The sequence below is a fragment of the Radiomyces spectabilis genome, assembly GCF_025331425.1.
Source record: "Radiomyces spectabilis strain NRRL 2753 chromosome Unknown BYT42scaffold_11, whole genome shotgun sequence".
In the NCBI taxonomy this organism is placed as follows: Eukaryota; Fungi; Mucoromycota; class Mucoromycetes; order Mucorales; family Radiomycetaceae; genus Radiomyces; species Radiomyces spectabilis.
Window position 1 is genome coordinate 346,085 of NW_026251936.1, and position 14,450 is coordinate 360,534.

Consider the following 14,450-nt stretch of genomic DNA (forward strand, 5'->3'; position numbering starts at 1 on the left):
TCCTTCAGGAAATAAGCATCATGTCCATGTGACAATGTGCCATAAACGGTAACTTCCGTTGAAAAGGCACCATGTTTGTTTTCAACTTGATGCTGGTCGACATAAAGAATCTTTTTGAATGAAGCAATATCGTCGATCACCTCATTGACCCCTTGCCACCAATTTTAGTTTCCGATCGAGGCACCGTATTCTCTGTGGGTCAATCCCAGGCTCAAAACAGCTGAAGGAAACAGAAAAAACCGGAAAATCTTAATGGCTAGGTCAGATCTTCATATGTAGTTAGCCGGTAATGGATCAATCAATTTTCCCTTATATTATTCTCATATTGGACTGCCAAAGGACGTCTTGGTGTGGTTGTTCTACGGTATAGGTGTCCCCCCCCCAAAAAAAAAAGCTGGACCGCCATCAATCTCTTGGGAGAATGTCGCTACTGCTGTTACTGACGAATTTCCTCCTTATGCTGTACAACCTAATTCTGTATATATAAGCAAAACTACTCTCTGTAATCGAATGTATCTGTCAATCCGATTAATGAAGGCTAGCAAAGTCACTGTTTTAGAGCAGTCATGTGGTTTATCATAGAGGGATCGGTGATCGGAACCATGGAAAATAGGTTTCTAAATTTTTTCCTGCAGAAAGTGTGATATCACAGGCAAGGATGAAATGAGTTCATTCATAGATTAAAGATAATACCACTTATGGCATCCATACAGTAAAGAGTAGATCGACTTGAGGGAAAGATGCTTATATCAATGTCACCCATTCTGTGAATTCAACAATCAAAATTTCCTGGATCGGCGATCACCGTCACAAGTCGCCACTGCCAAAAATGTCACCCGCGTTCCTGCCAAGGCGTTCACCTCTTTTTTTTTGTGCTTGTCCTGAACGCTCCTCCAACAATGCCACGCGAAATCATAACGCTTCAAGCAGGCCAATGCGGCAATCAAAGTAACAGCACCTTTTTATTAACCTACCTCAGAGCTTACGTTAATCCGCTCCATGTATATAGTCGGTAGTGAATTTTGGCGACAGATCTGCGCTGAACACGGCATTAGCAGCGACGGTACTTTGGAAGACTTTGCAACGGAAGGAGGTGACCGAAAAGATGTCTTTTTCTATCAGGTATGCTTTTTTATCCGGTCAACTACTTTTTCGCTTACTGCAGGCTTCATTCATAATTATTGTGTTTCACTGACAGGCCGACGACGAACATTATATTCCACGCGCACTGTTACTAGATCTTGAACCACGAGTAAGCCGCTACCACGCTCTTGATTCGCATTGTGATTGAACCCATTTTGCATAGGTCATTAACAACATTCGCGATTCACCGTTTGCCAACTTGTACAATCCAGAGAACATATTCATGTCCAACGACGGCGGCGGTGCAGGCAATATCTGGTCATACGGTTATTCGCAGGGCGAAAAAGTATATGAGGATATTATGGACATGGTAGATCGAGAAGCCGACGGTAGTGACTCTCTTGAAGTAAGTGAGAGGGAATATACAATGAAATATGAAAGACAAAGTAACATAACGACCGCCTCTTGCTCTTATTTTTTCCCCCTATGTAGGGATTCATGCTCCTTCACTCTATTGCTGGTGGTACAGGATCAGGTCTTGGCTCGTTCCTGTTGGAACGTCTCAATGATCGCTATCCGAAAAAACTGATTCAAACCTACTCTGTCTTTCCCAACTCTGAGGAAGTCTCCGATATCGTCGTACAGCCTTACAATAGCATGCTAACTCTGAAACGGTTGACATGCAATGCTGACAGCGTGGTATGTACCCAATACAGACTGACCGATACCCATCCATATTCACTGGAACGCGTCATTGTCTTTAGGTTGTACTCGATAATGCCGCGCTGGCGCGCATTGCGACAGATCGACTGCATATTTCAATGCCTACTTTCGAACAAACAAATCAACTGGTATGATTGCTTCATCACTCATGTAGAGTCACCGTCTGATAATTTTATTTCATGGTAGGTGTCAACCGTCATGTCTGCCAGTACCACAACGCTTCGCTATCCTGGATACATGAACAACGATCTCGTCAGCATTGTTTCTTCCTTAATACCGACACCCCGATGCCACTTCTTAACCACAGCATACACTCCCTTTTCCAGCGAACAAGTGGAAAAGGTAATATCTCAGTTCTCAATGGTACATCAAGTGACAACAAAGTGAACCATGACCTTGTCATAGGCAAAATCTATACGTAAAACCACCGTTTTGGATGTCATGCGACGATTATTACAGCCTAAGAACCGTATGGTGTCTACTGTGCCTTCGAAGCGAAGTTGTTATATTTCGGTCTTGGATATCATTCAAGGTGAAGCGGATCCAACAGATGTAAGTGTCATTTGTGTAGGTCCATGATGAATGTGTGATTAAAAAAGAACTACCAGGTGCATAAATCGCTATTACGTATTCGTGAGCGGCGACTGGCACAATTCATTCCATGGGGTCCAGCCAGTATCCAAGTCGCGCTATCGAAAAAGTCACCGTATGTCCAGACACCACATCGCGTCAGTGGCTTGATGTTGGCCAATCACACCAGTATTGCTTCTGTAAGTGGAGTGGGAAAAAGACAGTAATTGTAGGCATCATGTGTATGCTCATCAAATCCTTGAATATTAGCTTTTCAAGCGAACATGCGATCAATATGATCGATTAAGAAAACGAAATGCCTTTTTGGAACAGTATCGCAAACATCCCATGTTTTCCGATGGCTTGGATGAGTTTGACGATTCTCGGGAAGTGGTACAGGAGCTGATCAATGAATACGAAGCCTGCGAAACCCCTGATTATGTAAATTATGTAAGTGTCACTTGCTGTGTATATTCCGTTGCCATCTTAACCTTTATCTGTAGGGTTTGAAAAATAACATGGAGATGTAAAACACTTGAACTCAATCGTCAATAAAATCAAAGATCTTCCATAGTCAACTAGAAAAATGTGTTTTCCAGAAAATAGGTATACAAAATGAAAAGTAAATACGACATAAATGGCTCCAAGTTTATGCAGTCTATAAACCTTATTTTCGCACAGATCTGGTTCACCTTTCTCCTTCATCGGGCATCGGTCATGGTGAATTTGGCATCAGAGGTCACGGCTCGATATGCAAAACTTGGCTTGAGCTATTACTTTTACCGTGCAATCAGCAACAGACAAATATTAAAGATCATTAAATTCAGATGCAAAGGGAAGGATGAGCATTCTGAAAACGCTCAACTACATTTATAGACAAACAAACTTTTCTTTGTCCTACAGGATTTGCGTCATAATGCGATGTTTGTTATTTTATTTGCATTCCGCTTGATAATGCGAGCTTGCATACGCCTAATCGGCTGTCAGCGCGGAGCCTTCAATACGGTAGCAGGTGACTACCAGTGAGCTATCGCTTAATACATATCTCTTCAAAGCTTTTTCTTTATTATTATTTTACTTGCCAATATGCAGTTGGGAAATGAAGCAAACTGTGTTCATCAAATTGTAAACCAGACGACGACCTTATCCAATTCCGTATCCTTCTCCAGTAACCGAGCGACTTCTTATTCTGCAAGATTCGACAGCGAGGAATACATTGCCAATGGAATTCTTGAGCAGGAAAAACTTGACCCAAGTATCATAATCCGTGATGGTCGGTAACACTATCTTGCAAGTCAATGAATGATGAAACCTAAATACCATATGTGTTAATACAGTAACCTTACATCCGTCTGAACATGCGATAACTGGTGAATATGGGACGACACTGTGTGACATTTTTTGGGATTACCCCGATCTTTCACTGGGAGATCGAAGGATTTGAAACTGTTCTTCCATAAATGTTTACTGAACAAAGTTGCGGGAAATGAGAATGACATCGCATTAAAGTTTCACCCAAGGAAATGACCTTTTTTAAAATAAAAGAAATCTATAATATAATTTAAACAAGAGGAAAACAAACATTACAAAATACAACACATTAACCTATCCTTTCGCGTTATGGTCAAGCCCACATTGACAATTTTATTGGTTTTCCTTGGGATTTCAACGTGATTACGGCCGAGTGGATTGGCGAGGCGCCCAAGTGTTTGCAGAACATACAGCCGTGCCCAGATAGTCCGGAATTTGTAACGCTATGTTTTGCAAGAGATCAAAATGAGGCCGAGAGATGCCCATCAGAATGCGGTGATTTTGGCGCTGAGTTTGATCCCTCGGGAAAGGGCTTTAAACAATGCTGCTGTGCTTCGCTTTAAACATGTAGGCTTTGTTTAGTAGTGTGTTTGTGCTTTCTTGACGTTCACTTTTCCAGTCCCTGCTAAATAAACACTGCGCTGTTATGATGATATTTATTGTAACATGACAGACACTCCAGTTAATTAATAAAATGGATCCTTGCTCATCTATAATTTCTAACAAAATGTTACAATCTCAATAAAGTTTTGACAGATGGCGTAGTTTCCAAATGTAATTTTGTTCTATTTGCCTAATTTCAGTGTTTTCACGTCCGAAAATTCGCCTTAATGACTGTCATAAGCATAACAGAATAAAAGTTGTAACTTGCTCTGCGCTTAGAAAAGCATTCACAGGAAATTAAATGCAGTGAAGGATTCATATCCTTGGTTTTTTCTTATTTACCACCGCGTAGTTGGAACCGAACTTAATTGGAGAATCAAATTGAAAGGAACTGTGCGGATCAAGTTGTAAATCAGGTGCCCTATGTACTTCCCCCGGTTATCAGAGATAATTACTCGGCAACCGAGCGGCTTTCTATTCTGGACGATTTGGACCAAGACGAAGACTTTGCCGATTCAATTTGTAAGTAGGAAAACTTGACTAAGAGATCGTAATCCCTGATTCTCATTAACCTTATCTTGCAAAATTGATGAACCATGAAACCGAAATATAATATGTGTCACTGCAGTGATCTTACATCCGTCTGACCACATTGTACTGTTCAAAGACCGGCAAGTTACTGATATGCATAGCACATACAGTAGCAGATGCCTAGATAGAATGCTCACCAGTATGCGATGAATTTGATGACGATTGTGTCACTCCGAGAAGCTTTAAACTATGCTACCCTTAGCATTAAACATGTGTTCTTTATTTAGTAGTAGTGTTTTGTGCTTCCTGGGCTTTCACTTTACATGTCTCTGATAATTCGATTGATCGATCGAGCATCATCTTTTACTTGCCACCGTGCAGTTCGGAACTCAAAATTGAAAAAAAACTATGCCCATCAAGTTATAAACCAGGTGACTATATCTAATCCCATACCCTTCCCCCGATTATCAATGATAATTACTCGACAACCGAGCGGCCTCTTGTTCTGCAAGATTGACCTAGACGAATGCTTTGCCATTCCAAATCAGGAAAACCTCCTAGATAATCATTATCCGTGATAGTCGTTAACATTATCCGGCAAGACAATGAATCACAAAATTGAAATGCAGTATCTGTAAATACAGTAACCTTTCGTTCGCTTGAATATGCAATATTGTAATTGGTGAATATGGCACAACTTCCTTTAGCACTTTTGACATTATTCCGTTTGCATAACTATTTGATAAACAAAGTTTGGGGCAATGAGAATCACCTCGCATTAAGTTTCGCCCAGGGAATGAACTTCTGCTTGAAAAAAAAACTACTTAAAGAAGAGGAAATCAAGCATTGCGAAGTGCTTGAAAATACAACTATCCTACCATCCTTTCGTATTATGGCAAAGCACGCATTGGTACTTTTACTGTTTTTTGTTGTAACTTTCAACGTGATAACGGCTGAGTGGATTGGCACCAGGCCCGGTTGCTTACACACTGAACGGGACTGCCCAATTACTTATGTGGACAGGCACCCGATATGCTTTGCACGTACAGCAGAAGAGGCCAAGGAGTGCCCATCAGCATGCGGAGAATTTGGCGATGATTGTGATCTGTCCAGGGAGGTCTTTAAACAGTGCTGTATTCGTTAAACATGTATACTTATTACTGTTTTATGCTCTATTGACGTCCATTTTACATGGCACTGGTAAATAAAAGCTTGTGGTATTAGTAGTTTCTACATTGTAACCTGACAATAACTCCAACCGAGTAAAATGAATCCTTGCTCATCTGCATTTCGTTACAAAAGGTTATAATCTCAGTATAGTTTTGCCAGATGGCGTAATTTCCAAATATAGTTTAGCCTCTTTACCCAATTTTAATGTTGCAATAAAATGCGGCACACGTTTGAAAATTTTGATGAGTGACAATTACCAGCAACGCAAGTCGTACCTTGTTCTGATAGTTTAGAGCAGGAGATAAAATACAGTACAGATTACGAAAAAATACCTTTTTCAAAGGTAACAGTTGGAAAAAAAAGGGTAATGATCTGTACATAGCTACTAGCTTCCAGGATGAAAGAGACTAGCCCATTGGAAAAAAAAATACCTCATAAATTCAGATAATTATGGAGCAGCATGTTCATATAAGCAACAGTAAACGGGCTTTTGAATGCTCGCCTCTGACTTTCAGTTTCCCCCTTCCATCATTTGACAGAACACGCTATGAATTATGAGTTCATTATGCTGGATATACATAGTACTACAGATATCAATGCATACAGTACATATGGATGATTTACAGTTGTTAGAATTAGTGTACAGTATTTAAGTTGTGTTCTTTTAAAACCTGGCACGCATAAATTAGATTGGGTCTTGGATGATTCAATTGGAATTCTTGTCTGATCGCTTTTCAAAGAACCAACCGCAGTTGAAGAAATCAGGGGAAAAAAAAGCCGAGGAATAACGGATCAGATGTACTATACTATATTTCTAATAATCATGTAAGGGCGACAGTTTGTAAGAGTTCACTTCAATAATTAGGCTGTATGCTGCTCATGTCAATGAGAATTTGGAAATTTTCGCCATCCGCCGGTTGTTGGGTAAAAATGCAAAAAGTTTGTATCATGCAGAATCACAATGGTGAATCTGGCCATTTAAATCTCCGCGTATGATTGGCCCGATCGTCATGACCCGGAAATGCACTAGTGAAAAATTGTCCACAAAAAAAAACCTCCCTTCTTTGAAGCCATTACGATTACGTCTTTTTACCTTTTACCTCATGAACGAATCTCGGAAAAGAGCGACCAACGGTTCTTCATTAGAAACCGAATACCAGAACGGCGACTTGGCTGGCACGGGTCCGGCTCAACCTCACCACAAAGACTTCTTCCATCCACACGAATTCGAGTTGGAGCATGTAAATGAAGAGCATGTGGCCGATTTCGTACGGGCACTAGCTTACGATCCTCTCAGTGGGTCAGAATCCACTGCTGAATATATTTCTGCTTCCAGCGAGTTTATACCATTGCGTGGTACTTCCGAAAAAAAGAAGAAGTCGAGACGAAGAACCCGGGACCCGGATTCAAAACCCAGAGGCATATCTTATACACTTTTACAATATCCTTTAATGGTCAGTCAGTGATAGATATTAATGCGTTGGTTGAGATTCATATTGACTGTTTCTTGTTTTAAAGTTTGGCATTTGTGCTGTTATCTTTACCGAATTATTGCTATATTTGGGATTACGTCAAACGGTACGATTGTGGGAAAGCACCTTTAGTTGGTAAGATCTGATGACAAAAAAATTTATGATCAATTCCACCTTTTCCTTTTTTAACCGAGAATCGCAGGCGAGGTAAACGTGGCCGATTGCGTAATGCATTGCGTGCAGCGACAACGTACGAAGAATGGTGTCGAGCCGCTGATGCATTGGACAGGTACATGGGAAAAGATCGATGGAAAGAAACCGCCGCTTACGGTTTCTACGATTATCGATTGATCCAAAAAGTCGTGCGGAGTCTTCGGCAGTTCAGGAAAAGCGAGAAAGCCGAAGATGCTTCCATGTTGAAAGATGTTCTATATGCTTGTTTGAAACAAAACTTTTCCGGAATTGAAAATACGAAATTGTACAGTAACACCTATCACGGGACCAAGCGTCTCGTGGAAGAATATGTTGAGGAAGGTAAGTAGCGGACAGAGCATAGCCTATGTGAGTGCATCGTTGATGAAATTAAAACCTATTATTACCAAATTAGTAACCCAAGCCATCGACGCATTGGTGGTGAATCCGCACATCTCCTCGGAAGAGAAGCGACTCGCTTTCAAATTATATGCCAAGAATTACGGAAGAACCGCGTTCTGCTTATCAGGTGGGGCTGGTTTCGGGTACTTTCATCTCGGTGTAATCCGTGCATTGCTTGATCAAAACCTATTGCCTGCTATCATCACCGGAACTTCGGCGGGTTCCTTGATGGGCGCTATTGTGTGTACGCGCACGGATGAAGAATTGCGACAAGTGTTGACACCAGAACTGGCCGAGCGGATACGCATATGCCAGGATTCTTGGTTTGTTAAATTAAGACGATATGCAAGTACAGGTGCTTTGTTTGATAGCGAGCAATGGTGCCGAGAAGCTATGTGGTTCTGCCGAGGCTCTCTCACTTTCAAAGAAGCGTATGAGCGCACCGGTCGCATCTTCAATGTATCGGTGATTCCATTTGATCCACATTCACCGCCAAAATTGCTCAACTATATTACCGCCCCTAATTGCGTGATTTGGAGTGCCATTCTTGCTTCAGCTGCCATTCCCGGGGTAAATCAACCGCATTTTATAGTTCCATCAAGAGAAGATCAAAATAATCAATGCTTATTACAACAATGATAGATATTGAACCCAGTGGTGCTGATGCAAAAAGTCGCCAAATCCAAGCATCTGATTCCTTACAATTACGGACACAAGTTCAAGGACGGCAGTCTGCGCACCGACATTCCCACTCAAGCGTTGCATAACCACTTTAACGTCAATTATACGGTGGTTAGTCAAGTAAATCCGCATGTCCACATCTTTTTCTACGCTAATCAAGGCAGCCCGGGACGACCCGTGACACATCGTGCCGGTACTGGATGGTAAGAAACGATCAAGAACAAAGAGGGCGGATTTTTGCAATTTGCAAACGTATCGATATTCACACCTGCCAATTTGTTGTAGGCGCGGAGGATTTTTGGCTTCTACTATTGAGCAGATTTTGAAGTTGGATTTGTCCAAGTGGCTCAAGGTGCTAAGAGATTTGGATTTGCTGCCGAAATTATTGGAACAAGATTGGAGTTCCATATGGTTACAAAAGTTTGACGGCAACGTTACGATTCTGGTAAGCTATTGTCATGGAGCGTCCTTGGAGTAAAAAAAAAAAAAAAAAAAAAAAAAAAAAAAAAAAAAAAAAGAAACTCATACTGAACATACGATGACAGCCAAAGGCAGGACTATCGGACTGGTTGTACACGATGGCGGATCCTGACGAAAAGAGGCTCACGAAACTGATGCTTTCTGGGAGACAAAGAACGTGGCCAAAAGTTTCAATGATTGCAAACAGGCTTCGAATTGAATCGGCTATTACCAAAGCGCGGCGGGATCTGCTGGTGGTTCATCGAATGAGTCGCAAAGCCAAGCGTGATAAATCCGATCTGGAAATTGAGCTTCTTCGAAAACAAGTGGACGACAAAGAACGCGTTTACTCTGCGGGAGGCACCACAAGCGATGACGCTTCAGGCAGTGGTGACGAACGTCAATTCTTGACAGGTCACCGCACCGACAGCCCAGAAGCCATGGATAAAGCCACGCAAAAGGAACAAGATCGACGACGAAAATTCTTGGCTCAATTCACTGATCGAAGGCAAGTCATTGGAGGAGAAGAAATCACTGCCCAGCAACCGGAATCCATGAAGGAGAAAGAACAAGAAGAGTTTGAAGAGGATGTGGAAGATGAAGGCGATGAATCGGACGACGATATGGATGAATTGTAAACATTGGAAATACAAAAAAAAAAAAAAAAAAACCTAGTTACACTGTAGAAAAAGAATTCAGGGAAAACAAGCAAAAAATGAACAATTTTTTTAATTACATTGAAAATGCATTGGTATATAAAGAAAAACTTATTGACAAACATGACTATCACTGCTATTCCGTTCAGTGGCATAGTATTTACCTATGGAGCCGGATTCGGAAAAACTGCTACTGCTGCTGTTGTTGCTACTATGTGCGTCTTCGGCTCCTGTAACATGAGAATACTGGGAATGGGGCTTTGTGGTTTTCATTTGGTGCTGCCGCTCTTTACGCCTGCCACTTTCGGTCTTGCGCATGTAAGCTTGCGACAGCTGATGATCCGGGAATGAGTCTTCGGCAGGACTGGTAACGTGGTTGTAATCAGTGTAGAGCGACGCTCGTTGCGGAGAATCGGTCGACAGAGAAGAAGCAAAGGAAACCGAAGAAACCGCACTGGCGGCCGATGTAGCCGATCCGTTGGACAACCACGACCGGCATGGACCAGACGAATCGGAAATTGCGTATGCGTGGTGCAGCTCATCAGGCAGGACACCACCTACCCCGAAACAAGAAGATGAACGTGCACGGTTGCCTTTGTGTGCGGATAAGATGGTATCGCGATGGTTCGTCGGAGAGCTTACGAGTAATGACCGTCGTTTGGCACGGTACTGTGACGGACGCATGGTTCGTTGTTCGATACTGTCCTGACGATGGGATGATCCTCGGGAAGGGAGCGATCGGCTGCGTGACAATCCCGATGCGGCCGTTTCACGCTGACAGGTGGCGATATCCAATGCGCTGACATCCTGCACGGTAGATGGAAGGCCGACCTCGGTCATGCTTAGGTATTCGTACACCGGAGGCACGGTCCGCGTCGTTTTGTAGATTGTGCACAAGGCCATGATGTAGGCCCCCCACAAAAATGCTAACGCGACGACGATGTTAACGTAGGTGATGGGATCGGGGAGGTAGTAGTGCATGTGAGCGATCCAATCGGCACTGGCGCCTATAAATAAAAACCCGCTCGTCATGGCCATGAGAGCAGCTAATAATCCGCAAGCCACGGTAATGGATGCAAATACCGAGGTATGCTTGCACGAAGCAATATGTTGTCCCGTTAACTGTTGATAAGTCGAACGATAGATATTGGCCCGTCGGTTAGGGTCCACCTCATCCTCGTCATCGTCTTCGTACAGTTCCTCGGCATCGTTGGGATCGACGGAGCCTGAAGCGCGTGAAATCAGTCGTGGCAAATTATCCGCTGGTGAGCGTCGAAATATGATTTGGAAGATGCGTGCCACCGCGCCTATCATCATCATAGAACCCAACATGGTATGCACGGTTACGGCGTATTCGTCATTGTTGGACCCTGCCAAAATGGCTAAATTTGACGAACACAATTGAGCATAAAATTTTTTTTCTCAGGGGCGAAATTACATGAATGGCGTCCAAAAAAATTACCTTTGCCTGTGAAACATATAATAATGGCGTTGAGAATATTTCGTTCTCGCAGTGCTGTCATCCATGTTTGCATACTAAGGGTAACAGAGAAAATCCCGCCGGTAAGCCAGAGAAGCCCTAAATTCAGAGCGCACCAATCGGAACCCAGGATCGGAACGTCTAACCGTTCGAGAACCAGGCAAAAACGAAGATCATTTTTGAATTAGGTAAGAGTGAAATCGAGAAGAAAAAAAATAAACGACCAAGGAGCAACCATAAAGAAAAAAATTGGACCCTCCCATTTAACTTACTTGCATTCAACAGAGTGATGATTCCCCACAAGGTCATGAGCAGTCCTTCATAATATTCAGGCGTGGATGCACGTGGTAATTTGAAGATATTCATCAAATGCAGCAATGCAACCATACCGTAGCCAAGAAACCCGCTTCCTATAGCTATACACAGCAAGGTTGCACTGGTCACATTTTCTGTGAAGAACAGCAGACAGCCAACCATGTATCCGTAAGCGACGAAAAGGATACACCAGCCTAACCCCAGATGTGTATATGCAGGTAAACAGCTTAGCCATTGACCTATGAACGACAGCTTGGAATAATATGAAGGCGATTCGAGTAATCCTTTGGAAACAACCGCTTTATATACTCCCAAAGTGATTTGCAGCAACAGCAATACGAATAAAGCCGATCCCAAAATCCGTAGTAGTAGTGTTTCAAAAGTGACCGTGTCGGCGCGGATCAACCAGCCTGTGACCAATCCTATCAGGGCAAATAGCGTGCCGGTAATCACGGTAACGAAATGCCATTTGCGATGGCGACGAATGCCTTGGATCAAGGCGAATGGATAAAATCCGAGGAAACCAGTAGCCATCGAAGCAATGTGTATAATTACAATGGGTTGGCGGAATGGAGCGTTGGCGGAAAAAGGGTATACGGACGATGAGTCCATTATAAAAGCAGCATCCGCTGATGTTCAAATGAACCAAAATAGAAACAAAAAAATTACAAGCTAAAGCCGACAAAAAAACAGCAGCTCAAGGAAAGAGAGTAAAAAAGAAGGGAAAAGAAATAGTCCAAAGTTGGAGAAAAAGAAAGAGAGGAATAATAAAGGTCAAAGAAAATCAGTGTGGCACGATTCAACTCTGACTTTTGGCTGTCTTGGTCAGTCTAAACATGTGCTATGTTGCACTCAAAAAACGATCGCCTAATATGGACCAACCGTGGCAAATGAAAGAAAATAAAGAAAATTTGAACCCTATTTTGAAGTCTCACACTTGTTCGATACTCCACCGTAAAGAAATCTAACAAAACTAACAATGTGCATTTATTTAATTAAGGATGGTGTTTCTCTAACCGATAATGAGCTTATCTTCGGAAAAGTTATATTCTACAAAAAAAAAAGGAGGATGCGTTAAAAATATTGGTCCATTTTTTTCATATGGCACATTGCATCAATGTGGATCATCACACTCTGATTTTCCAACGTACCAGGAATTTCCAAGTTGAGGGGAGCGGGACCCTTGCGAATACGGCCCGAGATATCGTAGTGAGAACCGTGGCATGGGCAGTACCAACCGCCATAATCACCGGCTTCACCGATCGGGACACAACCCCTTTTTTTTTGTAAATAAAAAAGCAATTCCATATCAGCATTTCTGACACACACTCTAATTTTTTGAAACTTACAAGTGAGTGCAAACACCCAACATGACGAGCCATTCGGGTTTCTTGACGCGTTCGGCATCTTGTTGGGGATCACGGAGTTCTTGAACATTAACTTGATTGGCTTCGGCAATTTCGTCTTGAGTACGGTGACGAATGAAAACGGGCTTGCCTCTCCACTTGATGGTAACGTTCTTGCCTTCGGGAATAGAAGCTAAATCGACTTCGGCCTTGGCCAAAGCCAACACATCAGCGGAAGCGGACATGTTGGCCAAGAAATCGCTGACGGTGGCTTGAGCACCGGCGGCACTGATTAAACTGGTGGTACCGACCATCATGTATGCAAACGCACGGCTGCTGTCGCCACCGGTTTGGGTCTTCTTGTATTTCGAAAAGTCGGGAACGGTGGTGGTGTGGTTACGACGCAACTGGAAATCGTTGACGGGAGCCACTAAACAAAAATATAAAACATGAAAATGAGTCAGACAAGCTGTTCACTGAAAAGCAAAAAAAAAAAAAAAAGAAAGGGTACAAGTTTAATTACCATTGACAGAGGATCGGCTGATCAAACCACCAGAGGAACGAGCTTTAATGGAAGAACCAAACAATGGTTTGTAAGGTGATTCGTGATGTTCTTCCTCGGAAGAATGGGACGACGCATGGAAAATCTTTTGCAAGGCGGGAGCCGATGCAGGTACGTTCACATACGAACGGTTGACGATGGCAGACGCAACGGAGCGCGACAACGAAGCCATGCTAATTCTAGAGAGTGGGGAGAAGTTTGAAGAAAAAATAAAAAAGAGAACCACAAAACAAGTCAACAAGCGGACACCCAAAATCGGGGTCCCCCAGGCTCGTCCCACCGGGCAAGCCGCACCCAAAAAAAAAAAATTCTACGTCATCAGCTCGATTTGATTGGACAAGTAGTCGTTGGAAATTTTGAAACTGTCAGTTCTGGAATACAAAAGGCTACCATACCGTATAAACAAGTGGGATGACCAGCTTAAACCGAATGAAAATACTCATCATATAATATTTATTTGCGAAACTTGGACGCTTGCTGAGCAATAATAAGCAGTCTGGGAAACTGATACGAACAAAAGAGCATGAAATTGATATAGCACTAAAATTGGCTGCAAAGATCAAAAGTACATTCTATCAAAAAGTTGTCTTCTGGTCAAGTCAATGTTAAAATAGAGTAAAAGACATGCTCTTTTATATCGTATACATATATGAGCCTTGGCTTCTTGCCGTCATTGCCAGTAAATTGTCCTGAAAGCAAGATAAAAATATTATATCTTATGGCACTTCCATTGCATCGCTGCATACTCCGCATAAATACGGTACAAATATGACTTTCTTTGCTTGCTAACTCTTGGGAACTGTGTTCAAATGTTGCACTTTAAAGCAGCGAGCCATCCGCCACTGATATTCATTGATTGAACCTTTCACACATACAGTAGACGTGTTGCACCGA

The 14,450-nt window shown here is 42.5% G+C and overlaps 6 protein-coding genes across 6 annotated transcripts; 4 read left to right on the top strand and 2 right to left on the bottom strand.

The window, feature by feature from the left end:
• The first annotated feature begins 875 nt into the window (after positions 1-875).
• BYT42DRAFT_580276 (tubulin gamma chain) lies at positions 876-3,237 on the top strand. Its single transcript, XM_051569482.1, has 11 exons — positions 876-948; positions 1,010-1,122; positions 1,199-1,252; positions 1,307-1,489; positions 1,576-1,782; positions 1,848-1,934; positions 1,993-2,148; positions 2,212-2,358; positions 2,415-2,576; positions 2,647-2,826; positions 2,880-3,237. Exons 1-11 carry the CDS (start codon positions 900-902, stop codon positions 2,904-2,906), a joined length of 1,365 nt encoding a protein of 454 aa, XP_051420449.1. The 5' UTR covers positions 876-899; the 3' UTR covers positions 2,907-3,237.
• A 186-nt stretch (positions 3,238-3,423) lies between these two features.
• Positions 3,424-3,948, top strand: BYT42DRAFT_580281 (uncharacterized protein). The gene is made up of 2 exons (XM_051569483.1): positions 3,424-3,649; positions 3,714-3,948. The coding sequence occupies exons 1-2, from the start codon at positions 3,463-3,465 to the stop codon at positions 3,818-3,820; spliced, it is 294 nt and encodes a 97-aa protein (XP_051420450.1). The 5' UTR covers positions 3,424-3,462; the 3' UTR covers positions 3,821-3,948.
• A 1,131-nt stretch (positions 3,949-5,079) lies between these two features.
• Positions 5,080-6,240, top strand: BYT42DRAFT_580282 (uncharacterized protein). The gene has a single exon (XM_051569484.1). It carries the CDS (start codon positions 5,510-5,512, stop codon positions 5,963-5,965), a length of 456 nt encoding a protein of 151 aa, XP_051420451.1. The 5' UTR covers positions 5,080-5,509; the 3' UTR covers positions 5,966-6,240.
• Positions 6,241-7,024: 784 nt separating this feature from the next.
• On the top strand, positions 7,025-9,867 carry BYT42DRAFT_580283 (acyl transferase/acyl hydrolase/lysophospholipase). Its single transcript, XM_051569485.1, has 7 exons — positions 7,025-7,445; positions 7,510-7,598; positions 7,666-7,997; positions 8,071-8,627; positions 8,700-8,941; positions 9,024-9,183; positions 9,284-9,867. Exons 1-7 carry the CDS (start codon positions 7,095-7,097, stop codon positions 9,833-9,835), a joined length of 2,283 nt encoding a protein of 760 aa, XP_051420452.1. The 5' UTR covers positions 7,025-7,094; the 3' UTR covers positions 9,836-9,867.
• BYT42DRAFT_580286 (uncharacterized protein) lies at positions 9,849-12,417 on the bottom strand. The gene is made up of 3 exons (XM_051569486.1): positions 11,606-12,417; positions 11,316-11,474; positions 9,849-11,235 (listed from the first exon to the last, which is right to left on the bottom strand). The coding sequence occupies exons 1-3, from the start codon at positions 12,258-12,260 to the stop codon at positions 9,965-9,967; spliced, it is 2,085 nt and encodes a 694-aa protein (XP_051420453.1). The 5' UTR covers positions 12,261-12,417; the 3' UTR covers positions 9,849-9,964.
• A 148-nt stretch (positions 12,418-12,565) lies between these two features.
• BYT42DRAFT_580287 (cytochrome b-c1 complex subunit Rieske) lies at positions 12,566-13,776 on the bottom strand. Its single transcript, XM_051569487.1, has 4 exons — positions 13,518-13,776; positions 12,998-13,424; positions 12,800-12,924; positions 12,566-12,698 (listed from the first exon to the last, which is right to left on the bottom strand). The coding sequence occupies exons 1-4, from the start codon at positions 13,726-13,728 to the stop codon at positions 12,661-12,663; spliced, it is 801 nt and encodes a 266-aa protein (XP_051420454.1). The 5' UTR covers positions 13,729-13,776; the 3' UTR covers positions 12,566-12,660.
• Between the last annotated feature and the right edge of the window lie 674 nt (positions 13,777-14,450).